The 27,161-nt window shown below is 43.6% G+C and overlaps 1 protein-coding gene across 1 annotated transcript in view; it reads left to right on the forward strand.

The window, feature by feature from the left end:
* Window positions 1-27,161, forward strand: part of LOC110514489 (protein HID1) — a 63,098-nt gene that overhangs the window by 27,370 nt on the left and 8,567 nt on the right. The window contains exons 8-14 of the mRNA XM_036939207.1: window positions 8,125-8,181; window positions 9,210-9,350; window positions 20,098-20,188; window positions 20,369-20,520; window positions 21,039-21,117; window positions 24,307-24,471; window positions 24,870-25,106. Coding sequence (XP_036795102.1) covers window positions 8,125-8,181; window positions 9,210-9,350; window positions 20,098-20,188; window positions 20,369-20,520; window positions 21,039-21,117; window positions 24,307-24,471; window positions 24,870-25,106 — 922 coding nt within the window. The remainder of the gene's footprint in view (window positions 1-8,124; window positions 8,182-9,209; window positions 9,351-20,097; window positions 20,189-20,368; window positions 20,521-21,038; window positions 21,118-24,306; window positions 24,472-24,869; window positions 25,107-27,161) is intronic.

A 27,161-nucleotide genomic window follows, 5' to 3' on the forward strand; every position in this document is an offset into this window, starting at 1 on the left:
AGGGGTCTGTCATGATACATCGTGTCAACATTCACCTTCAGAGACCAGGGGTCTGTCATGATACATGGTGTCAACATTCACCTTCAGAGACCAGGGGTCTGTCATGATACATTGTGTTAACATTCACCTGTAGAGACCAGGGGTCTGTCATGATACATTGTGTCAACATTCACCTTCAGAGACCAGGGGTCTGTCATGATACATTGTGTCAACATTCACCTTCAGAGACCAGGGGTCTGTCATGATACATTGTGTTAACATTCACCTTCAGAGACCAGGGTTCTGTCATGATACATTGTGTTAACATTCACCTGTAGAGACCAGGGGTCTGTCATGATACATTGACATTGTGTTAACATTCACCTGTAGAGACCAGGGGTCTGTCATGATACATTGTGTCAACATTCACCTGTAGAGACCAGGGGTCTGTCATGATACATTGTGTTAACATTCACCTGTAGAGACCAGGGGTCTGTCATGATACATTGACATTGTGTTAACATTCACCTTCAGAGACCAGGGGTCTGTCATGATACATTGTGTCAACATTCACCTGTAGAGACCAGGGGCCTGTCATGATACATTGTGTTAACATTCACCTGTAGAGACCAGGGTTCTGTCATGATACATTGTGTTAACATTCACCTGTAGAGACCAGGGACCTGTCATGATACATTGTGTTAACATTCACCTGTAGAGACCAGGGGTCTGTCATGATACATTGTGTTAACATTCACCTTCAGAGACCAGGGGTCTGTCATGATACATTGTGTTAACATTCACCTTCAGAGACCAGGGGTCTGTCATGATACATTGTGTCAACATTCACCTTCAGAGACCAGGGGTCTGTCATGATACATTGTGTTAACATTCACCTGTAGAGACCAGGGGTCTGTCATGATACATTGTGTCAACATTCACCTGTAGAGACCAGGGGTCTGTCATGATACATTGTGTTAACATTCACCTGTAGAGACCAGGGTTCTGTCATGATACATTGTGTTAACATTCACCTGTAGAGACCAGGGACCTGTCATGATACATTGTGTTAACATTCACCTGTAGAGACCAGGGGTCTGTCATGATACATTGTGTTAACATTCACCTTCAGAGACCAGGGGTCTGTCATGATACATTGTGTTAACATTCACCTTCAGAGACCAGGGGTCTGTCATGATACATTGTGTTAACATTCACCTGTAGAGACCAGGGGTCTGTCATGATACATTGTGAGAAACATTCACCTTCAGAGACCAGGGGTCTGTCTTGATACATTGTGTTAACATTCACCTGTAGAGACCAGGGGTCTGTCATGATACATTGTGTCAACATTCACCTTCAGAGACCAGGGGTCTGTCATGATACATTGTGTTAACATTCACCTGTAGAGACCAGGGTTCTGTCATGATACATTGTGTTAACATTCACCTGTAGAGGCCAGGGGTCTGTCATGATACATTGTGTTAACATTCACCTGTAGAGACCAGGGGTCTGTCGTGATACATTGACATTGTGTTAACATTCACCTGTAGAGACCAGGGGTCTGTCGTGATACATTGTGTTAACATTCACCTGTAGAGGCCAGGGGTCTGTCATGATACATTGTGTCAACATTCACCTGTAGAGGCCAGGGGTCTGTCATGATACATTGTGTTAACATTCACCTGTAGAGACCAGGGGTCTGTCGTGATACATTGACATTGTGTTAACATTCACCTGTAGAGACCAGGGGTCTGTCGTGATACATTGTGTTAACATTCACCTGTAGAGGCCAGGGGTCTGTCATGATACATTGTGTCAACATTCACCTTCAGAGACCAGGGGTCTGTCATGATACATTGACATTGTGTTAACATTCACCTGTAGAGACCAGGGGTCTGTCATGATACATTGTGTTAACATTCACCTGTAGAGGCCAGGGGTCTGTCATGATACATTGTGTTAACATTCACCTGTAGAGGCCAGGGGTCTGTCATGATACATTGTGTCAACATTCACCTGTAGAGACCAGGAGTCTGTCATGATACATTGTGTTAACATTCACCTTCAGAGACCAGGGGTCTGTCATGATACATTGTGTTAACATTCACCTGTAGAGACCAGGGTTCTGTCATGATACATTGTGTTAACATTCACCTGTAGAGGCCAGGGGTCTGTCATGATACATTGTGTTAACATTCACCTGTAGAGACCAGGGGTCTGTCGTGATACATTGACATTGTGTTAACATTCACCTGTAGAGACCAGGGGTCTGTCGTGATACATTGTGTTAACATTCACCTGTAGAGGCCAGGGGTCTGTCATGATACATTGTGTCAACATTCACCTGTAGAGGCCAGGGGTCTGTCATGATACATTGTGTTAACATTCACCTGTAGAGACCAGGGGTCTGTCATGATACATTGACATTGTGTTAACATTCACCTGTAGAGACCAGGGGTCTGTCGTGATACATTGTGTTAACATTCACCTGTAGAGGCCAGGGGTCTGTCATGATACATTGTGTCAACATTCACCTGTAGAGGCCAGGGGTCTGTCATGATACATTGTGTTAACATTCACCTGTAGAGACCAGGGGTCTGTCATGATACATTGACATTGTGTTAACATTCACCTGTAGAGACCAGGGGTCTGTCGTGATACATTGTGTTAACATTCACCTGTAGAGGCCAGGGGTCTGTCATGATACATTGTGTCAACATTCACCTTCAGAGACCAGGGGTCTGTCATGATACATTGACATTGTGTTAACATTCACCTGTAGAGACCAGGGGTCTGTCATGATACATTGTGTTAACATTCACCTGTAGAGGCCAGGGGTCTGTCATGATACATTGTGTTAACATTCACCTGTAGAGGCCAGGGGTCTGTCATGATACATTGTGTCAACATTCACCTGTAGAGACCAGGAGTCTGTCATGATACATTGTGTTAACATTCACCTTCAGAGACCAGGGGTCTGTCATGATACATTGTGTCAACATTCACCTTCAGAGACCAGGGGTCTGTCATGATACATTGTGTTAACATTCACCTTCAGAGACCAGGGGTCTGTCATGATACATTGTGTCAACATTCACCTTCAGAGACCAGGGGCCTGTCATGATACATTGTGTTAACATTCACCTGTAGAGACCAGGGGTCTGTCATGATACATTGTGTCAACATTCACCTGTAGAGGCCAGGGGTCTGTCATGATACATTGTGTTAACCTTCACCTGTAGAGACCAGGGGTCTGTCATGATACATTGTGTTAACATTCACCTTCAGAGACCAGGGGTCTGTCATGATACATTGTGTCAACATTCACCTTCAGAGACCAGGGGCCTGTCATGATACATTGACATTGTGTTAACATTCATCTTCAGAGATCAGGGGTCTGTCATGATACATTGTGTCAACATTCACCTTCAGAGACCAGGGGTCTATCATGATACATTGTGTTAACATTCACCTGTAGAGACCAGGGGTCTGTCATGATACATTGTGTTAACATTCACCTGTAGAGACCAGGGGTCTGTCATGATACATTGTGTTAACATTCACCTGTAGAGACCAGGGGTCTGTCATGATACATTGTGTTAACATTCACCTTCAGAGACCAGGGGTCTGTCATGATACATTGTGTCAACATTCACCTTCAGAGACCAGGGGCCTGTCATGATACATTGTGTTAACATTCACCTGTAGAGACCAGGGGTCTGTCATGATACATTGTGTCAACATTCACCTGTAGAGGCCAGGGGTCTGTCATGATACATTGTGTTAACATTCACCTTCAGAGACCAGGGGTCTGTCATGATACATTGTGTTAACATTCACCTGTAGAGACCAGGGGTCTGTCATGATACATTGTGTTAACATTCACCTGTAGAGACCAGGGGCCTGTCATGATACATTGTGTTAACATTCACCTGTAGAGACCAGGGGTCTGTCATGATACATTGTGTTAACATTCACCTGTAGAGACCAGGGGTCTATCATGATACATTGTGTTAACATTCACCTGTAGAGACCAGGGGTCTGTCATGATACATTGTGTCAACATTCACCTTCAGAGACCAGGGGTCTGTCATGATACATTGTGTCAACATTCACCTGTAGAGACCAGGGGTCTGTCATGATACATTGTGTCAACATTCACCTGTAGAGACCAGGGGTCTGTCATGATACATTGTGTTAACATTCACCTTCAGAGACCAGGGGTCTGTCATGATACATTGTGTCAACATTCACCTGTAGAGACCAGGGGTCTGTCATGATACATTGTGTTAACATTCACCTTCAGAGACCAGGGGTCTATCATGATACATTGTGTTAACATTCACCTTCAGAGACCAGGGGTCTATCATGATACATTGTGTTAACATTCACCTTCAGAGACCAGGGGTCTGTCATGATACATTGTGTCAACATTCACCTGTAGAGACCAGGGGTCTGTCATGATACATTGTGTTAACATTCACCTTCAGAGACCAGGGGTCTGTCATGATACATTGACATTGTGTTAACATTCACCTGTAGAGACCAGGGGTCTGTCATGATACATTGTGTTAACATTCACCTTCAGAGACCAGGGGTCTGTCATGATACATTGTGTCAACATTCACCTTCAGAGACCAGGGGTCTGTCATGATACATTGTGTTAACATTCACCTGTAGAGGCCAGGCGTCTGTCATGATACATTGACATTGTGTTAACATTCACCTTCAGAGACCAGGGGTCTGTCATGATACATTGTGTTAACATTCACCTGTAGAGACCAGGGACCTGCCATGATACATTGTGTCAACATTCACCTGTAGAGACCAGGGGTCTGTCATGATACATTGTGTCAACATTCACCTTCAGAGACCAGGGGTCTGTCATGATACATTGTGTTAACATTCACCTTCAGAGACCAGGGGTCTATCATGATACATTGTGTCAACATTCACCTTCAGAGACCAGGGGTCTGTCATGATACATTATGTTAACATTCACCTTCAGAGACCAGGGGTCTGTCATGATACATTGTGTTAACATTCACCTGTAGAGACCAGGGGTCTGTCATGATACATTGTGTTAACCTTCACCTGTAGAGACCAGGGGTCTGTCATGATACATTGTGTTAACATTCACCTTCAGAGACCAGGGGTCTGTCATGATACATTGACATTGTGTTAACATTCACCTGTAGAGACCTGGGACCTGTCATGATACATTGTGTCAACATTCACCTGTAGAGGCCAGGGGTCTGTCATGATACATTGTGTCAACATTCACCTTCAGAGACCAGGGGTCTGTCATGATACATTGTGTCAACATTCACCTGTAGAGGCCAGGGGTCTGTCATGATACATCGTGTCAACATTCACCTTCAGAGACCAGGGGTCTGTCATGATACATGGTGTCAACATTCACCTTCAGAGACCAGGGTTCTGTCATGATACATTGTGTTAACATTCACCTGTAGAGACCAGGGGTCTGTCATGATACATTGACATTGTGTTAACATTCACCTGTAGAGACCAGGGGTCTGTCATGATACATTGACATTGTGTTAACATTCACCTTCAGAGACCAGGGGTCTGTCATGATACATTGTGTCAACATTCACCTGTAGAGACCAGGGGCCTGTCATGATACATTGTGTTAACATTCACCTGTAGAGACCAGGGTTCTGTCATGATACATTGTGTTAACATTCACCTGTAGAGACCAGGGACCTGTCATGATACATTGTGTTAACATTCACCTGTAGAGACCAGGGGTCTGTCATGATACATTGTGTTAACATTCACCTTCAGAGACCAGGGGTCTGTCATGATACATTGTGTTAACATTCACCTTCAGAGACCAGGGGTCTGTCATGATACATTGTGTCAACATTCACCTTCAGAGACCAGGGGTCTGTCATGATACATTGTGTCAACATTCACCTGTAGAGGCCAGGGGTCTGTCATGATACATCGTGTCAACATTCACCTTCAGAGACCAGGGGTCTGTCATGATACATTGTGTCAACATTCACCTTCAGAGACCAGGGGTCTGTCATGATACATTGTGTTAACATTCACCTGTAGAGACCAGGGGTCTGTCATGATACATTGTGTCAACATTCACCTTCAGAGACCAGGGGTCTGTCATGATACATTGTGTCAACATTCACCTTCAGAGACCAGGGGTCTGTCATGATACATTGTGTTAACATTCACCTTCAGAGACCAGGGGTCTGTCATGATACATTGTGTTAACATTCACCTTCAGAGACCAGGGTTCTGTCATGATACATTGTGTTAACATTCACCTGTAGAGACCAGGGGTCTGTCATGATACATTGACATTGTGTTAACATTCACCTGTAGAGACCAGGGGTCTGTCATGATACATTGTGTCAACATTCACCTGTAGAGACCAGGGGCCTGTCATGATACATTGTGTTAACATTCACCTGTAGAGACCAGGGTTCTGTCATGATACATTGTGTTAACATTCACCTGTAGAGACCAGGGACCTGTCATGATACATTGTGTTAACATTCACCTGTAGAGACCAGGGGTCTGTCATGATACATTGTGTTAACATTCACCTGTAGAGACCAGGGACCTGTCATGATACATTGTGTCAACATTCACCTTCAGAGACCAGGGACCTGCCATGATACATTGTGTCAACATTCACCTTCAGAGACCAGGGACCTGTCATGATACATTGTGTTAACATTCACCTGTAGAGACCAGGGGTCTGTCATGATACATTGTGTTAACATTCACCTTCAGAGACCAGGGACCTGTCATGATACATTGTGTTAACATTCACCTTCAGAGACCAGGGGTCTGTCATGATACATTGTGTTAACATTCACCTTCAGAGACCAGGGGTCTGTCATGATACATTGTGTTAACATTCACCTGTAGAGACCAGGGGTCTATCATGATACATTGTGTTAACATTCACCTGTAGAGACCAGGGGTCTGTCATGATACATTGTGTTAACATTCACCTGTAGAGACCAGGGGTCTGTCATGATACATTGTGTTAACATTCACCTGTAGAGACCAGGGGTCTGTCATGATACATTGTGTTAACATTCACCTGTAGAGACCAGGGGTCTGTCATGATACATTGTGTTAACATTCACCTTCAGAGACCAGGGGTCTGTCATGATACATTGTGTCAACATTCACCTGTAGAGACCAGGGGTCTGTCATGATACATTGTGTTAACATTCACCTGTAGAGACCAGGGGTCTGTCATGATACATTGTGTCAACATTCACCTGTAGAGACCAGGGGTCTGTCATGATACATTGACATTGTGTTAACATTCACCTTCAGAGACCAGGGGTCTGTTACATTGTGTTAACATTCACCTGTAGAGACCAGGGGTCTGTCATGATACATTGTGTTAACATTCACCTGTAGAGACCAGGGGTCTGTCATGATACATTGTGTTAACATTCACCTTCAGAGACCAGGGGTCTGTCATGATACATTGTGTCAACATTCACCTGTAGAGACCAGGGGTCTGTCATGATACATTGTGTTAACATTCACCTGTAGAGACCAGGGGTCTGTCATGATACATTGTGTCAACATTCACCTGTAGAGACCAGGGGTCTGTCATGATACATTGACATTGTGTTAACATTCACCTTCAGAGACCAGGGGTCTGTCATGATACATTGTGTTAACATTCACCTGTAGAGACCAGGGGTCTGTCATGATACATTGTGTTAACATTCACCTGTAGAGACCAGGGGTCTGTCATGATACATTGTGTTAACATTCACCTGTAGAGACCAGGGGTCTGTCATGATACATTGTGTTAACATTCACCTGTAGAGACCAGGGGTCTGTCATGATACATTGTGTTAACATTCACCTGTAGAGACCAGGGGTCTGTCATGATACATTGTGTCAACATTCACCTGTAGAGACCAGGGGTCTGTCATGATACATTGTGTTAACATTCACCTGTAGAGACCAGGGGCCTGTCATGATACATTGTGTTAACCTTCACCTGTAGAGACCAGGGACCTGTCATGATACATTGTGTTAACATTCACCTTCAGAGACCAGGGGCCTGTCATGGCCCTCAGTTGTTGCTGTTACATCATTTTTCTCTCCGTCTCTCTGCAGTCTGTGGGCCCTGACAACCTGTTTGTAAACTACCTTTCAAGAATTCACAGGGAAGAGGTACAGTCATTTTTCTTCTTGTCATATTTTTCACACATTTCAAAGCAAATCAGATCAAATTGTATTTGTCACATGTCTGCTACACCGAATACAACAGGTGTAGATCTTACAGTGAAATACTTACAAGCCCTTAACCAACAATGCAGTTCAATAAATAGATTTAGGAAAATATTTACTAAATAAACTAAAGTAAAAAATGTAACACAATAAAATGGCTACAATAAAATGACTGTAGTCCGGGTGGCCATTTGATGAATTGTTCAGCAGTTTTATAGCTTGGAGGTAGAAGCTGTTAAGGAGCATATTGGTCCTAGACATCCTCCTTTAAATGGTGCATTACATGTAGACTGAATGTTACACTGTTTTAGTTGTGAGGAATGTTCAGTCTCATTTAACCAGGCTACATTACAAGTGCAGCCGTGTCAAAAGACCCTAGTCTAAAGGTCTGACCCTAGTCTAAAGGTCTGACCCTAGTCTAAAGGTCTGACCCTAGTCTGAAGGTCTGACCCTAGTCTAAAGGTCTGACCCTAGTCTAAAGGTCTGACCCTAGTCTGAAGGTCTGACCCTAGTCTAAAGGTCTGACCCTAGTCTAAAGGTCTGACCCTAGTCTAAAGGTCTGACCCTAGTCTAAAGGTCTGACCCTAGTCTAAAGGTCTGACCCTAGTCTGAAGGTCTGACCCTAGTCTAAAGGTCTGACCCTAGTCTGAAGGTCTGAGCCTAGTCTAAAGGTCGGACCCTAGTCTGAAGGTCTGACCCTAGTCTAAAGGTCTGACCCTAGTCTAAAGGTCTGACCCTAGTCTAAAGGTCATGTGACCCCCCCAATAATAGTCCCCCTAGGACTATTATTTTGTAGTTCTCACTTCTTTGTAGTTCTCTCTTCTTTGTAGTTCTCTCTTCTATCATGTTTACACGCTTTCTCCTCTAATGGTACATCACAAGTGCAGCTTTGCTATGTGAAAAGACGTTGTTCTAAAACTCTCAAATTAAGATGTGAACCTCAAAGCCTGCTTGTGTCACCCCCTCTCCAGGACTATGACTTTGTGTTGAAGGGACTGGCTCGCCTGTTGGTAAACCCACTGATGCAGACCTACCTGCCCAACTCCACCAAGAAGATCCAGTTCCACCAGGAGCTGCTGGTGCTCTTCTGGAAGCTCTGTGACTTCAATAAGGTCATTTATAATATATTACTATTGTACATTATTATCATATTATTATATTATAATAAGGTAGGAGACTAGCCTGATCCCAGATCTGTGTTATTCCTTACCATACTGTAGGAGTGCTAAGATATACAGCACAAACAGATCTAGGACCAGGCTGGTAGGAAACCATACAGGATGTTATTGTGTGGACTGTATTCAATTGAGCCACGTTATATTTGAAAAAAACAAACATTTTAGCTAGATGCACCTTCTGACATCATCATCGTCAGTGAATACACAACAGGTAGAAGACAGGTACATGCATAATATATCATATTGACATAATCAGTGAATAGACAACAGGTAGAAGACAGGTACGGTTGAAGTCGGAATTTTACATGCACTTAGGTTGGAGTCATTAAAACTTGTTTTTAAACCACTCCACAAATGTCTTGTTAACAAACTATAGTTTTGGCAAGTCGGTTAGGACATCTACTCATGCACAAGTCATTTTTCCAACAATTTTTTGCAGACAGATTATTTCACTTATAATTCACTGTATCACAATTCCAGTGGGGGCAGAAGTTTACATACACTAAGTGCCTTTAAACAGCTTGGAAAAATTCCAGAAAATTATGTCATGGCTTTAGAAGCTTCTGATAGGCTAATTGACATCATTTGAGTCAATTGGAGGTGTACCTGTGGATGTATTTCAAGGCCTCCGCAAGTCTGATTCATCCTTGGGAGCAAGTTCCAAACGCCTGAAGGTACCACGTTCATCTGTACAAACAATAGTACACAAGTATAAACACCATGGAACCACGAAGCCGTCATACCGCTCAGGAAGGATACGCGTTCTGTCTCCTAGAGATGAACGTACTTTGGTGCAAAACGTGCAAATGAATCCCAGAACAACAGCAAAGGACCTTGTGAAGATGCTGGAGGAAACAGGTACAAAAGTATCTATATCCACAGAAAAAATGAGTCCTCTATCGACGTAACCTGAAAGGCCGCTCAGCAAGGAAGAAGCCACGGTTTGCAACTGCACATGGGGACAAAGATCATACTTTTTGGAGAAATGTCCTCTTGTCTGATAAAACAAAAATATAACTGTTTGGCCCTAGTGACCTACATTATGTTTGGAGGAAAAAGGGGAGGCTTGCAAGCCGAAGAACACCATCCCAACCGTGAAACACGGGGGTGGCAGCATCATGCTGTGGGGGTGCTTTGCTGCAGGAGGGACTGGTGCACTTCACAAAATAGATGGCATCATGAGGTAGGAAAATTACGTGGATATATTGAAGCAACATCTCAAGACATCAGTTAAAGCTTGGTCGCAAATGGGTCTTCCAAATGGACAATGACCCCAAGCATACCTTCAAAGTTGTGGCAAAATGGCTTAAGAACAACAAAGTCAAGGTATTGGAGTGGCCATCACAAAGCCCTGACTTCAATCCCATAGAAAATGTGTGGACAGAACTGAAAAAATGTGTGCGAGCAAGGAGGCCTACAAATGTGATTCAGTTACACCAGCTCTGTCAGGAGGAATGGACCAAAACTTATTGTGGGAAGCTTGTGGAAGGCTACCCAAAACGGTTGACCCAAGTTAAACAATTTAAAGGCAATGCTACCAAATACTAATTGAGTGTATGTAAACTTCTGACCCACAGGGTAGAAATTAAAACTGAAATAAATCATTCTCTCTACCATTATTCTGACATTTCACATTCTTAAAATAAAGTGGTGATCCTAACTGACCTTGTGAAAAACTGAGTTTAAATGTATTTGGCTAAGGTGTACGTAAACGTCACATAATATACCATATTTACATCATCAGTGAATACACAAAAGGTAGAAGACAGGTACATACAGTGCCTTGCGAAAGTATTCGGCCCCCTTGAACTTTGCGACCTTTTGCCACATTTCAGGCTTCAAACATAAAGATATAAAACTGTATTTTTTTGTGAAGAATCAACAACAAGTGGGACACAATCATGAAGTGGAACGACATTTATTGGATATTTCAAACTTTTTTAACAAATCAAAAACTGAAAAATTGGCCGTGCAAAATTATTCAGCCCCTTTACTTTCAGTGCAGCAAACTCTCTCCAGCAAACTCTCTCCTCTCTCCAGAAGTTCAGTGAGGATCTCTGAATGATCCAATGTTGACCTAAATGACTAATGATGATAAATACAATCCACCTTTTTTTCTCCAAGATCGCATAGCAGTTCAGACGTCTTTTGTCCTCGTCTTGTCGTGTCCTGTATATATATATATTTACAACTTTTTTTTCACATACATTTTATTTTTATTTTCCATCAACTCATCTTCTAAACACTCTCCTGCAACCAGCCTCACCAATTTATATTTATAAAAAAGTATTATTTACCTCAGATCTGCAATCCTTCAGGAAGCTAGCCAGAAACTCCAGGAGGCTGGCCAGAAACTAGCCAGAAGCTAGCCAGGAGCTAGCCCAGAAGCTAATCAGAAGCTAACCACGGTTTGTGGTCATCGGCTGTCCTTTAGTTCGAAAATCTATCGAAAATCTATCGCCAGTTTTGTACGGCGCAGCGCGGCTCGGGAAACGGAACATACCGGACCATTTTTTTTCTCTCCATGTCCCTGGATTTCAACTGCTCTCTGGACGTTCATACCCGGATCTCACAGCTAGCTAGCTGCTATCCGTGTGACAGTCGGCTTTCGTCGATTCCGGAGCAAACATCGATTGTTCCGGTGCTAGCCAGCTCCGTCAATCACGCCTGAGTTCCATCATTCACTCCTGGGCTGCAGTCACCTATCCGGACCCGTTTCACTGCCTACGCGGAGCCCCACCGGGCCTTCACAACCGGACTGCCGACGTTATCTACCTGAAGGAGATCCGGCTGGCTCCTCTGTCGCGACGTTACCGGAACGCCCATCTGCGGCCCGCTAACCGTTAGCTGTCTTTCCGGCTGCTATCTGAATAGACAATCGGACAATTTATTTATTTGAATTATTATGTTTTCTTCTCGGGCCTCTATAACTATATCTATTGTTCTTATTTTTGTTGTTGTGTGATTTGGATTAATCCCCTCTACCACACGGAACCCCACTAATCTACTGACCGAACGCAAGAGGTGGCTAACAACAGACTCCATCCTATGCTAGCTTGCTACCGGTTGGCTTGGCTAGCTGTCTAAATCGCCGTGACCCTAAACCAACCTCTCCACTCACTGGACCCTTTTGATCACTCGACTAAGCATGCCTCTCCTTAATGTCAATATGTCTTGTCCATTGCTGTTCTGGTTAGTGTTTATTGGCTTATTTCACTGTAGAGCCTCTAGTCCTGCTCACTATACCTTATCCAACCTATTAGTTCCACCACCCACATATGCAATGACATCTCCTGGTTTCAATGATGTTTCTAGAGACAATATCTCTCTCTTCATCACTCAATACCTAGGTTTACCTCCACTGTATTCACATCCTACCTTACCTTTGTCTGTACATTATACCTTGATGCTATTTTATCGCCCCCAGAAACCTCCATTTACTCTCTGTTCCAGACGTTCTAGACGACCAATTCTTATTGCTTTCAGTCGCACCCTTATTCTACTCCTCCTATGTTCCTCTGGCGATGTAGAGGTGAATCCAGGCCCTGCAGTGCCTAGCTCCACTCCTATTCCCCAGGCGCTCTCTTTTGACGACTTCTGTAACCGTAATAGCCTTGGTTTCATGCATGTTAACATTAGAAGCCTCCTCCCTAAGTTTGTTCTTTTCACTGCTTTAGCACACTCTGCCAACCCGGATGTTCTAGCTGTGTCTGAATCCTGGCTTAGGAAGACCACCAAAAATTCAGACATTTTAATTCCAAACTACAACATTTTCAGACAAGATAGAACTGCCAAAGGGGGCGGTGTTGCAATTTACTGCAAAGATAGCCTGCAGAGTTCTGTCCTACTATCCAGGTCTGTACCCAAACAATTTGAACTTCTACTTTTAAAAATCCACCTTTCTAAAAACAAGTCTCTCACCGTTGCCGCCTGCTATAGACCACCCTCTGCCCCCAGCTGTGCTCTGGACACCATATGTGAACTGATTGCCCCCCATCTATCTTCAGAGCTCGTGCTGCTAGGCGACCTAAACTGGAACATGCTTAACACCCCAGCCATCCTACAATCTAAACTTGATGCCCTCAATCTCACACAAATTATCAATGAACCTACCAGGTACCTCCCCAAAGCCTTAAACACGGGCACCCTCATAGATATCATCCTAACCAACTTCCCCTCTAAATACACCTCTGCTGTCTTCAACCAAGATCTCAGCGATCACTGCCTCATTGCCTGCATCCGTAATGGGTCAGCGGTCAAACGACCTCCTCTCATCACTGTAAAACGCTCCCTGAAACACTTCAGCGAGCAGGCCTTTCTAATCGACCTGGCCGGGGTATCCTGGAAGGATATTGACCTCATCCCGTCAGTAGAGGATGCCTGGATATTTTTTAAAAATGCCTTCCTAACCATCTTAAATAAACATGCCCCATTCAAGAAATTTAGAACCAGGAACAGATATAGCCCTTGGTTCTCCCCAGACCTGACTGCCCTTAATCAACACAAAAACGTCCTATGGCGTTCTGCATTAGCATCGAACAGCCCCCGTGATATGCAGCTGTTCAGGGAAGCTAGAAACCATTATACACAGGCAGTTAGAAAAGCCAAGGCTAGCTTTTTCAAGCAGAAATTTGCTTCTTGCAACACTAACTCAAAAAAGTTCTGGGACACTGTAAAGTCCATGGAGAATAAGAACACCTCCTCCCAGCTGCCCACTGCACTGAAGATAGGAAACACTGTCACCACTGATAAATCCACCATAATTGAAAATTTCAATAAGCATTTTTCTACTGCTGGCCATGCTTTCCACCTGGCTACTCCTACCCCTGTCAACAGCACTGCACCCCCAACAGCAACTCGCCCAAGCCTTCCCCATTTCTCCTTCTCCCAAATCCATTCAGCTGATGTTCTGAAAGAGCTGCAAAATCTGGACCCCTACAAATCAGCCGGGCTAGACAATCTGGACCCTTTCTTTCTAAAATTATCTGCCGAAATTGTTGCCACCCCTATTACTAGCCTGTTCAACCTCTCTTTCGTGTCGTCTGAGATTCCCAAAGATTGGAAAGCAGCTGCGGTCATCCCCCTCTTCAAAGGGGGGGACACTCTTGACCCAAACTGCTACAGACCTATATCTATCCTACCATGCCTTTCTAAGGTCTTCGAAAGCCAAGTCAACAAACAGATTACCGACCATTTTGAATCTCACCATACCTTCTCTGCTATGCAATCTGGTTTCAGAGCTGGTCATGGGTGCACCTCAGCCACGCTCAAGGTCCTAAACGATATCTTAACCGCCATCGATAAGAAACATTACTGTGCAGCCGTATTCATTGATCTGGCCAAGGCTTTCGACTCTGTCAATCACCACATCCTCATCGGCAGACTCAACAGCCTTGGTTTCTCAAATGATTGCCTCGCCTGGTTCACCAACTACTTCTCTGATAGAGTTCAGTGTGTCAAATCTGAGGGTCTGTTGTCCGGACCTCTGGCAGTCTCTATGGGGGTGCCACAGGGTTCAATTCTTGGACCGACTCTCTTCTCTGTATACATCAATGAGGTCGCTCTTGCTGCTGGTGAGTCTCTGATCCACCTCTACGCAGACGACACCATTCTGTATACTTCCGGCCCTTCTTTGGACACTGTGTTAACAACCCTCCAGGCAAGCTTCAATGCCATACAACTCTCCTTCCGTGGCCTCCAACTGCTCTTAAATACAAGTAAAACTAAATGCATGCTCTTCAACCGATCACTACCTGCACCTACCCGCCTGTCCAACATCACTACTCTGGACGGCTCTGACTTAGAATACGTGGACAACTACAAATACTTAGGTGTCTGGTTAGACTGTAAACTCTCCTTCCAGACCCATATCAAACATCTCCAATCCAAAGTTAAATCTAGAATTGGCTTCCTATTTCGCAACAAAGCATCCTTCACTCATGCTGCCAAACATACCCTTGTAAAACTGACCATCCTACCAATCCTCGACTTTGGCGATGTAATTTACAAAATAGCCTCCAATACCCTACTCAACAAACTGGATGCAGTCTATCACAGTGCAATCCGTTTTGTCACCAAAGCCCCATACACTACCCACCATTGCGACCTGTACGCTCTCGTTGGCTGGCCCTCGCTTCATACTCGTCGCCAAACCCACTGGCTCCATGTCATCTACAAGACCCTGCTAGGTAAAGTCCCCCCTTATCTCAGCTCGCTGGTCACCATAGCATCTCCCACCTGTAGCACACGCTCCAGCAGGTATATCTCTCTAGTCACCCCCAAAACCAATTCTTTCTTTGGCCGCCTCTCTTTCCAGTTCTCTGCTGCCAATGACTGGAACGAACTACAAAAATCTCTGAAACTGGAAACTCTTATCTCCCTCACTAGCTTTAAGCACCAACTGTCAGAGCAGCTCACAGATTACTGCACCTGTACATAGCCCACATATAATTTAGCCCTATCAACTACCTCTTTCCCAACTGTATTTAATTTATTTATTTATTTTGCTCCTTTGCACCCCATTATTTTTATTTCTACTTTGCACATTCTTCCATTGCAAAACTACCATTCCAGTGTTTTACTTGCTATATTGTATTTACCTTGCCACCAAGGCCTTTTTTTGCCTTTACCTCCCTTCTCACCTCATTTGCTCACATTGTATATAGACTTGTTTATACTTTATTATTGACTGTATGTTTGTTTTACTCCATGTGTAACTCTGTGTTGTTGTATCTGTCGAACTGCTTTGCTTTATCTTGGCCAGGTCGCAATTGTAAATGAGAACTTGTTCTCAACTTGCCTACCTGGTTAAATAAAGGTAAAATAAATAAAAAAATAAAATCAAGTCTCCGTATAAATGCACCTGCACTGTGATAGTCTCAGAGGTCCGTTAAAAGCGCAGAGAGCATCATGAAGAACAAGGAACACACCAGGCAGGTCGGAGATACTGTTGTGAAGGGGCTGATTCTTCACAAAAAAATACAGTTTTATATCTTTATGTTTGAAGCCTGAAATGTGGCAAAAGGTCGCAAGGTTCAAGGGGGCCGAATACTTTCGCAAGGCACTGTACAAAATATACCATATAGACAGTAATGTTACATTTAGTAGCTGAGATGATCAAAATCTTCATTGAAAATCAATAAAAGAGTCAAAATAGAATAGAGGAATAGCCTGTCCTCAACAGAGATAGAATAGAGGAATAGCCTACCCTCAACAGAGATAGAATAGAGGAATAGCTGACCCTCAACAGAGATAGAATAGAGGAATAGCTGACCCTCAACAGAGATAGAATAGAGGAATAGCCTACCCTCAACAGAGATAGAATAGAGGAATAGCCTGCCCTCAACAGAGATAGGATAGAATAGAGGAATAGCTTGCCCTCAACAGAGATAGAATAGAGGAATAGCTTACCCTCATCAGAGATAGGATATAATAGAGGAATAGCCTGTCCTCAACAGAGATAGAATAGAGGAATAGCCTACCCTCAACAGAGATATAATAGAGGAATAGCCTGCCCTCAACAGAGATAGAATAGAGGAATAGCCTGTCCTCAACAGAGATAGAATAGAGGAATAGCTTACCCTCAACAGAGATAGGATAGAATAGAGGAAGAGCTTGCCCTCAACAGAGATAGAATAGAGTAATAGCCTGCCCTCAACAGAGATGGAATAGCCGACCCTCAACAGAGATGGAATAGCCAACCCTCAACAGAGATAGAATAGAGGAATAGCCGACCCTCAACAGAGATTGAATAGAGGAATAGCCTGCCCTCAACAGAGATATAATAGAGGAATAGCCTGTCCTCAACAGAGATAGAATAGAGGAATAGCTTACCCTCAACAGAGATAGGATAGAATAGAGGAATAGCTTGCCCTCAACAGAGATAGAATAGAGGAATAGCCTGTCCTCAACAGAGATAGAATAGAGGAATAGCTTACCCTCAACAGAGATAGGATAGAATAGAGGAATAGCTTGCCCTCAACAGAGATAGAATAGAGTAATAGCCTGCCCTCAACAGAGATGGAATAGCCGACCCTCAACAGAGATGGAATAGCCAACCCTCAACAGAGATAGAATAGAGGAATAGCCGACCCTCAACAGAGATAGAATAGAGGAATAGCCTGCCCTCAACAGAGATAGAATAGAGGAATAATCGACCCTCAACAGAGATAGAATAGAGGAATATCCTACCCTCAACAGAGATAGAATAGAGGAATAGCCTGCCCTCAACAGAGATAGAATAGAGGAATAGCCGACCCTCAACAGAGATAGAATAGAGGAATAGCCTGCCCTCAACAGAGATAGAATAGAGGAATAGCCTGTCCTCAACAGAGATAGAATAGAGGAATAGCCTGTCCTCAACAGAGATAGGATAGGATAGAATAGAGGAATAGCTTGCCCTCAACAGAGATAGAATAGAGTAATAGCCTGCCCTTAACAGAGATGGAATAGCCGACCCTCAACAGAGATGGAATAGCCAACCCTCAACAGAGATAGAATAGAGGAATAGCCGACCCTCAACAGAGATAGAATAGAGGAATAGCCTGCCCTCAACAGAGATAGAATAGAGGAATAGCCTGCCCTCAACAGAGATAGAATAGAGGAATAGCTGACCCTCAACAGAGATAGAATAGAGGAATAGCCTGCCCTCAACAGAGATAGAATAGAGGAATAGCCTGCCCTCAACAGAGATAGAATAGAGGAATAGCCTGTCCTCAACAGAGATGGAATAGCCGACCCTCAACAGAGATGGAATAGCCAACCCTCAACAGAGATAGAATAGAGGAATAGCCGACCCTCAACAGAGATTGAATAGAGGAATAGCCTGCCCTCAACAGAGATATAATAGAGGAATAGCCTGTCCTCAACAGAGATAGAATAGAGGAATAGCTTACCCTCAACAGAGATAGGATAGAATAGAGGAATAGCTTGCCCTCAACAGAGATAGAATAGAGGAATAGCCTGTCCTCAACAGAGATAGAATAGAGGAATAGCTTACCCTCAACAGAGATAGGATAGAATAGAGGAATAGCTTGCCCTCAACAGAGATAGAATAGAGTAATAGCCTGCCCTCAACAGAGATGGAATAGCCGACCCTCAACAGAGATGGAATAGCCAACCCTCAACAGAGATAGAATAGAGGAATAGCCGACCCTCAACAGAGATAGAATAGAGGAATAGCCTGCCCTCAACAGAGATAGAATAGAGGAATAATCGACCCTCAACAGAGATAGAATAGAGGAATATCCTACCCTCAACAGAGATAGAATAGAGGAATAGCCTGCCCTCAACAGAGATAGAATAGAGGAATAGCCGACCCTCAACAGAGATAGAATAGAGGAATAGCCTGCCCTCAACAGAGATAGAATAGAGGAATAGCCTGTCCTCAACAGAGATAGAATAGAGGAATAGCCTGTCCTCAACAGAGATAGGATAGGATAGAATAGAGGAATAGCTTGCCCTCAACAGAGATAGAATAGAGTAATAGCCTGCCCTTAACAGAGATGGAATAGCCGACCCTCAACAGAGATGGAATAGCCAACCCTCAACAGAGATAGAATAGAGGAATAGCCGACCCTCAACAGAGATAGAATAGAGGAATAGCCTGCCCTCAACAGAGATAGAATAGAGGAATAGCCTGCCCTCAACAGAGATAGAATAGAGGAATAGCTGACCCTCAACAGAGATAGAATAGAGGAATAGCCTGCCCTCAACAGAGATAGAATAGAGGAATAGCCTGCCCTCAACAGAGATAGAATAGAGGAATAGCCTGTCCTCAACAGAGATAGAATAGAGGAATAGCTTACCCTCAACAGAGATAGGATAGAATAGAGGAATAGCTTGCCCTCAACAGAGATAGAATAGAGTAATAGCCTGCCCTCAACAGAGATGGAATAGCCGACCCTCAACAGAGATGGAATAGAGGAATAGCTTACCCTCAACAGAGATAGGATAGAATAGAGGAATAGCTTGCCCTCAACAGAGATAGAATAGAGGAATAGCTTACCCTCAACAGAGATAGGATAGAATAGAGGAATAGCTTGCCCTCAACAGAGATAGAATAGAGGAATTACCTACCCTCAACAGAGATAGAATAGAGGAATAGCTTACCCTCAACAGAGATAGAATAGAGGAATAGCCTACCCTCAACAGAGATAGAATAGAGGAATAGCCTGCCCTCAACAGACGTAGAATAGAGGAATAGCCTGCCCTCAACAGAGATAGAATAGAGGAATAGCTTGCCCTCAACAGAGATGGAACAGCCGACCCTCAACAGAGATGGAATAGCCTACCCTCAACAGAGATGGCATAGCCTACCCTCAACGAGATAGACTAGAGGAATAGCCAACCCTCAACAGAGATAGAATAGAGGAATAGCCAACCCTCAACAGAGATAGAATAGAGGAATAGCCGACCCTCAACAGAGATAGAATAGAGGAATAGCCTGCCCTCAACAGAGATAGAATAGAGGAATAGCCTGCCCTCAACAGAGATAGAATAGAGGAATAGCCTGTCCTCAACAGAGATAGAATAGAGGAATAGCCTACCCTCAACACTAGAGGAATAGAGGAATAGCCTACCCTCAACAGAGATAGAATAGAGGAATAGCCGACCCTCAACAGAGAAACAAACACGCATCACACTCTAATAACCCATACCACCGTCTCTCTGCCCATCACAGAAGTTCCTATTCTTCGTTTTGAAGAGCAGTGATGTTCTGGACATCTTGGTACCCATCCTCTTCTACCTTAATGATGCCCGGGCCGACCAGTGTGAGTACAGTCTGTCGACACACACACACGGATAGACCTATCCTATGAATGATGGCAGGGTGTGAGTATAGTTTGTAGGGACTGGAATATACTATATATCTGTGTGTGTGTGTGTGTGTGTGTGTGTGTGTGTGTGTGTGTGTGTGTGTGTGTGTGTGTGTGTGTGTGTTTCTGCTACAGCCCGTGTGGGTCTCATGCACATCGGTGTCTTCATCCTGCTACTGCTGAGTGGAGAGAGGAACTTTGGTGTGCGTCTCAACAAGCCCTACTCTGTCCACGTACCTATGGACATCCCAGTGTTTACAGGGACCCACGCCGACCTACTCATAGTAGTAAGACTCTGCCATACAAGTTACAGTAGGTGACAGCATAGATATAGAATGAATAGAATATATCTCTGTGGAATACAGTGTGACTGTAGCAAACGGATTAGTTCTGCAGGCAATATTACATTTTCTGGGATCTGCCTCTGTGTGTTAATTAAAAAGCCTCTCCAGTTATAGCTTAGTGTCTTTATTACACTTAGATTCAAATAGTATTTCATTCAAATATTTGTAATTGAGCCTGAAGTGCCAAATGGGCGGGGTTCTCCCTATTGGGACTCTCCCATTGGTTCCATTGCGCCAAGCAAGATCAATGAAACCCAGATAAAGCATTTGAATGGAAACAAATATTATTTGAATCCAGGTCCTATAGAAATATAATTGCTACAACAGACATTCAAGTCAATAAATGTTGTCTGATGGGTGGCTTGACGGCGATTGAGTGTACCCATAAGTGTACCAGTCAAATTGCCCTTGTCCCTTCTAGTAATTATATCTCTATGTCTGTACCTCTGTGTGATCTCCAGGTGTTCCACAAGATCATCACCAGCGGCCACCAGCGTCTACAGCCTCTTTTTGACTGCCTGCTCACCATCGTAGTGAATGGCGAGTATCTCTGCACTGGCTCCATTTGCTGGTCAAATATGCACATGGTTCTTTATTTATTTATTCAACCTTCATTTAACCAGGAAAGTCCCATTGAGAAACGTAGTCTATTTTACAAAAGAGACCTGGCCAAGAAGGCAGCAGTAGTCATTACAGCGTTACAACGTTACATTACAGCAGTAGTCATTACAGCATTACATTACAGCAGAAGTCATTACAGCGTTACATTACAGCAGTAGTCATTACAGCGTTACATTACAGTGGTAGTCATTACAGTGTTACATTACAGCAGTAGTCATTACAGTGTTACAGCGTTACATTACAGCAGTAGTCATTACATCGTTACCTTACAGTGTTACAGCGTTACATTACAGCAATAGTCATTAGTGTTACAGCGTTACATTAGTGTTACAGCGTTACATTACAGTGTTACAGCGTTACATTACAGCAGTAGTCATTACAGCATTACATTACAGCAGAAGTCATTACAGCGTTACATTACAGCAGTAGTCATTACAGCGTTACATTAGTGGTAGTCATTACAGTGTTACATTACAGCAGTAGTCATTACAGTGTTACAGCGTTACATTACAGCAGTAGTCATTACATCGTTACCTTACAGTGTTACAGCGTTACATTACAGCAGTAGTCATTAGTGTTACAGCGTTACATTACAGTGTTACAGCGTTACATTACAGTGTTACAGCGTTACATTACAGTGTTACAGCGTTACATTACAGCAGTAGTCATTACAGTGTTATATTACAGCAGTAGTCATTACATCGTTACATTACAGCAGTAGTCATTACAGCGTTACATTACAGCAGTAGTCATTACAGTGTTACATTACAGCAGTAGTCATTAGTGTTACATTACAGCAGTAGTCATTACAGCGTTACATTACAGCAGTAGTCATTACAGTGTTACAGCGTTACACTACAGCAGTAGTCATTACAGCGTTACATTACAGTGTTACAGCGTTACATTACAGCAGTAGTCATTACTGTTACAGCGTTACATTACAGTGTTACAGCGTTACATTACAGCAGTAGTCATTACAGTGTTACAGCGTTACATTACAGCAGTAGTCATTACAGCGTTACATTACAGTGTTACAGCGTTACATTACAGAAGTAGTCATTACAGTGTTACATTACAGTGTTACAGCGTTACATTACAGCAGTAGTCATTACAGCATTACATTACAGTGTTACAGCATTACATTACAGTGTTACAGCGTTACATTACAGCAGTAGTCATTACATTGTTACATTACAGCAGTAGTCATTACAGTGTTACAGCGTTACATTACAGCAGTAGTCATTACAGTGTTACATTACAGTGTTACAGCGTTACATTACAGCAGTAGTCATTACAGCGTTACATTACAGCAGTAGTCCTTACAGCGTTACATTACAGCAGTAGTCCTTACAGCGTTACATTACAGCAGTAGTCATTACAGCGTTACATTACAGCAGTAGTCATTACAGCGTTACATTACAGTGTTACAGCGTTACATTACAGAAGTAGTCATTACAGCGTTACAGCGTTACATTACAATGTTACAGCGTTACATTACAGCAGTAGTCATTACAGTGTTACAGCGTTACATTACAGCAGTAGTCATTACAGCGTTACATTACAGCAGTAGTCATTACAGTGTTACAGCGTTACATTACAGCAGTAGTCATTACAGCGTTACATTACAGTGTTACAGCGTTACATTACAGCAATAGTCCTTACAGCGTTACATTACAGCAGTAGTCATTACAGCGTTACATTACAGCAGTAGTCATTACAGTGTTACATTACAGCAGTAGTCCTTACAGTGTTACATTACAGCAGTAGTCATTACAGCGTTACATTACAGCAGTAGTCCTTACAGCGTTACAGCGTTACATTACAGCAGTAGTCCTTACAGCGTTACATTACAGCAGTAGTCATTACAGCGTTACATTACAGCAGTAGTCATTACAGCGTTACATTACAGCAGTAGTCATTACAGCGTTACATTACAGCAGTAGTCATTACAGCGTTACATTACAGCAGTAGTCCTTACAGCGTTACAGCGTTACATTACAGCAGTAGTCCTTACAGTGTTACATTACAGCAGTAGTCCTTACAGCGTTACATTACAGCAGTAGTCATTACAGCGTTACAGCGTTACATTACAGTGTTACAGCGTTACATTACAGTGTTACAGCGTTACATTACAGTGTTACAGCGTTACATTACAGCAGTAGTCATTACAGCGTTACATTACAGCAGTAGTCATTACAGCGTTACAACATTACATTACAGCAGTAGTCATTACAGCGTTACATTACAGCAGTAGTCATTACAGCGTTACATTACAGCAGTAATCATTACAGCGTTACATTACAGCAGTAGTCATTACAGCGTTACAACATTTAAAACATACAGTAGGCTACAATCGGCACAGCAACACGTCATCATGAGACAATCCGGTCCACAGGAAACATCTACACTCCTTTTTGTAACCTCAGCCTCACAGAAAGTTCTGAGGTATTGAACAGTTCAATATTACATTACTTTGGGACAGTCCCTGAGATCACCTTAAACACCCAAACAGATGTACTCATTAAGTAATTCTTAGATGCTGTACATGCATATTGAGATGTTACTTGCTTTTTAGTCTAGCTAGGATTAGGCTCAATCTGTGGTCACAATGTACAGTATCTCTACAAATGAATCCTCCTCCCTCTCCTCCACAGTGTCTCTCGACCTGAATGACTTCTCCTCCCTCTCCTCCACAGTGTCTCCCTACCTGAATGATTCCTTCTCCCACTCCTCCACAGTGTCTCACTACCTGAATGACTCCTCCTCCCTCTCCTCAACAGTGTCTCCCTACCTGAATGACTTCTCCTCCTTCTCCTCCACAGTGTCTCCCTACCTGAATGACTTCTTCTCCCTCTCCTCCACAGTGTCTCCCTACCTGAATGACTCCTCCTCCCTCTCCTCCACAGTGTCTCCCTACCTGAATGACTTCTCCTCCCTCTCCTCCACAGTGTCTCCCTACCTGAATGACTCCTTCTCCCCCTCCTCCACAGTGTCTGAATGACTCCTCCTCCCTCTCCTCCACAGTGTCTCCCTACCTGAATGACTTCTCCTCCCTCTCCTCCACAGTGTCTCCCTACCTGAATGACTTCTCCTCCCTCTCCTCCACAGTGTCTCCCTACCTGAAGAGTCTGTCAATGGTTGCAGCCAACAAACTGCTCCACCTCTTGGAAGCCTTCTCCACCAACTGGTTCCTCTTCTCCGCCTCCCAGAACCACCATCTTGTCTTCTTCCTGCTGGAGGCCTTCAACAACATCATCCAGTACCAGTTTGATGGTGAGAGGACCAGTGTTTACCCAGCCTGCTCCTCTCAGAACACGTTACATGTCTGACTCCGTAGAATAGCATAAGACTGTGTTTAGTCCTGCCAGAGTCTGATCTGTTGGTATTGCTGTTGACTCTGGACCACAGATACCGGCTAGTGACGGGGGTTTGAGTCTGTCTCTGCCACTCTCCTACCTGGGCCCCTCTATAATCTATTTCCAGGCTCTCAATTCCTCACTGTTCCATGGAAAAATAAATACAATATGAAAGGGAATTGTATTTAGTCTATTTATGTGTTTCTTACTTTCTGTGGGTTCAGTCAGTAGAAGGACTATTCACTGCCTGCCTTTGATGTGCTGCTGTGTCGTATCAATGTAACCCTCATAAACCCTGACTCTTAAATCTTCCAGGAAACTGTAACCTAGTCTACGCCATTATCCGCAAACGCAACTTGTTCCATCAGTTGGCCAACCTGCCGTCCGACCCCGCCTCCATCCAGAAGGCCTTGCTGAGGAAGAGAAAGTCACCGGATGCCATCACCGGCATCTCCCGTACCAGCTCCCAGGAAACGGTGTCCATGGAGGGTTCCCGTCCGGCCGTCCCCGCCGAGCCAGGAACGCTGAAGACCAGCCTGGTCGCTATACCAGGTGCACCACCGATCCATAACTATAACAACTTATATACAGTGCCTTCGGAAAGTATTCAGACCCCTTGACTTTATCCACATTTTGTTAGGTTACAGCCTTATTCTAAAATTGATTAAATCCTCATCAATTTACACACAATACCCTATAATAGCAAAGAAAAAACATTTTTTTATACATTTTTGCTAATTTATAAAAAAATTAAATGAGATATCACATTTACATAAGTATTCAGACCCTTAAACTCAGTACCTAGTTGAAGCACCTTTGGCAGCGATTACAGCCTCGAGTCTTCTTGGGTATGACTCTACAAGCTTGGTACACCTGTATTTGGGGAGTTTCTCCCATTCTTCACTGTAGATCCTCTGTAGATCCTCTCTTATTTTTATTTCACCTTTATTTAACCACAACCTTTATTTAATTTACAACTGCGACCTGGCCAAGATAAAGCAATGCCTCTATCAGGTTGAATGGGGAGCAATGCTGCACAGCTATATTCATGTCTCTCCAAAGATGTTAGATCGGGTTCAAGTCCGGACTGTGGCTGGGCCACACAAGGACATTCAGAGACTTGTCCCAAAGCCAGTCCTGCGTTGTCTTGGCTGCTTAGCGTCGTTGTCCTGTTGGAAGGTGAACCTTCACCCCAGTCTGAGGTCCTAAGCGTTCTGGAGCAGGTTTTCATCAAGGATCTCCGTTCATCTTTGCCTCGATCCTGACTAGTCTCCTAGATCCTGCCACTGGAAAACATCCCCACAGCATGAAGCTGCCACCACCATGCTTCACCGTAGGGATGGTGCCAGGTTTCCTCCAGGTGTGAAGCTTGCTATTAGTTCAATCTTGGTTTCATCAGATCAGAGAATCTTGTTTCTCATGGTCTGAGTGTCTTTAGTGGTCATTTGGCAAACTCCAAGCGGGCTGTCATGTACCGTTTACTGAGGAGTGGCTTCCGTCTGGCCACTCTACCATAAAGGCCTAATTAGAGTACTGCTGCAGAGATTGTTGTCCTTCTGGAAGCTTCTCCCATCTCCAGAGAGGAACTCTAGAGCTCTGTCAGAGTGACCATTGGGTTCTTAGTCACCTCCCTGATCAAGCCCTTTCTCCCCTGATTGCTCAGTTTTGCCGGGTGGCCAGCTCTAGGAAGAGTCTTTGGTGGTTCTTAACTTCTTCCATTTAAGAATGATGGAGGCCACTGTGTTCTTGGGGACCTTCAATGCTGCAGAAATGTTTTGGTACCCTTCCTAGATCTGTGCCTCGACACAATCCAGTCTCTGGAGCTCTAAGGACAATTCCTTCGACCTCATGGCTTGATATTTGCTCTGACATGCACTGTCAATTGTGGGACCTTATAGAGACAGGTGTGTGCCTTTCCAAATCATGTCCAATCAATTAGATTTTACACAGGTGGACTCCAATCAAGTTGTAGAAACATCTCAAGGATGATCAATGGAAACAGAATACAGCTGAGCTCAAATCCGAGTCTCGTAGCAAAGAGTCTGAATACTTCTGTAAACAATGTATTTCTGTTGTATTTTATTTCTTTCATATTTTTTTTTACTGCAACATTTCCTCTCAGCGCCATGGCAGAATATGTAGAATCGCTGGAAATTAGTTTTGTAACCAACATTTCCTCTCAGCTCCATGGCAGAATATGTAGAATCGCTGGAAATGAGTTTTGTAACCAACATTTCCTCTCAGCGCCATGGCAGAATATGTAGAATCGCTGGAAATTAGTTTTGTAACCAACATTTCCTCTCAGCTCCATGGCAGAATATGTAGAATCGCTGGAAATGAGTTTTGTAACCAACATTTCCTCTCAGCTCCATGGCAGAATATGTAGAATCGCTGGAAATGAGTTTTGTAACCAACATTTCCTCTCAGCTCCATGGCAGAATATGTAGAATCGCTGGATATTAGTTTTGTAACCAACATTTCCTCTCAGCTCCATGGCAGAATATGTAGAATCGCTGGATATTAGTTTTGTAACCAACATTTCCTCTCAGCTCCATGGCAGAATATGTAGAATCGCTGGAAATTAGTTTTGTAACCAACATTTCCTCT

The sequence above is a fragment of the Oncorhynchus mykiss genome, chromosome 12 (genome assembly GCF_013265735.2).
Source record: "Oncorhynchus mykiss isolate Arlee chromosome 12, USDA_OmykA_1.1, whole genome shotgun sequence".
Lineage (NCBI taxonomy): Eukaryota > Metazoa > Chordata > Actinopteri > Salmoniformes > Salmonidae > Oncorhynchus > Oncorhynchus mykiss.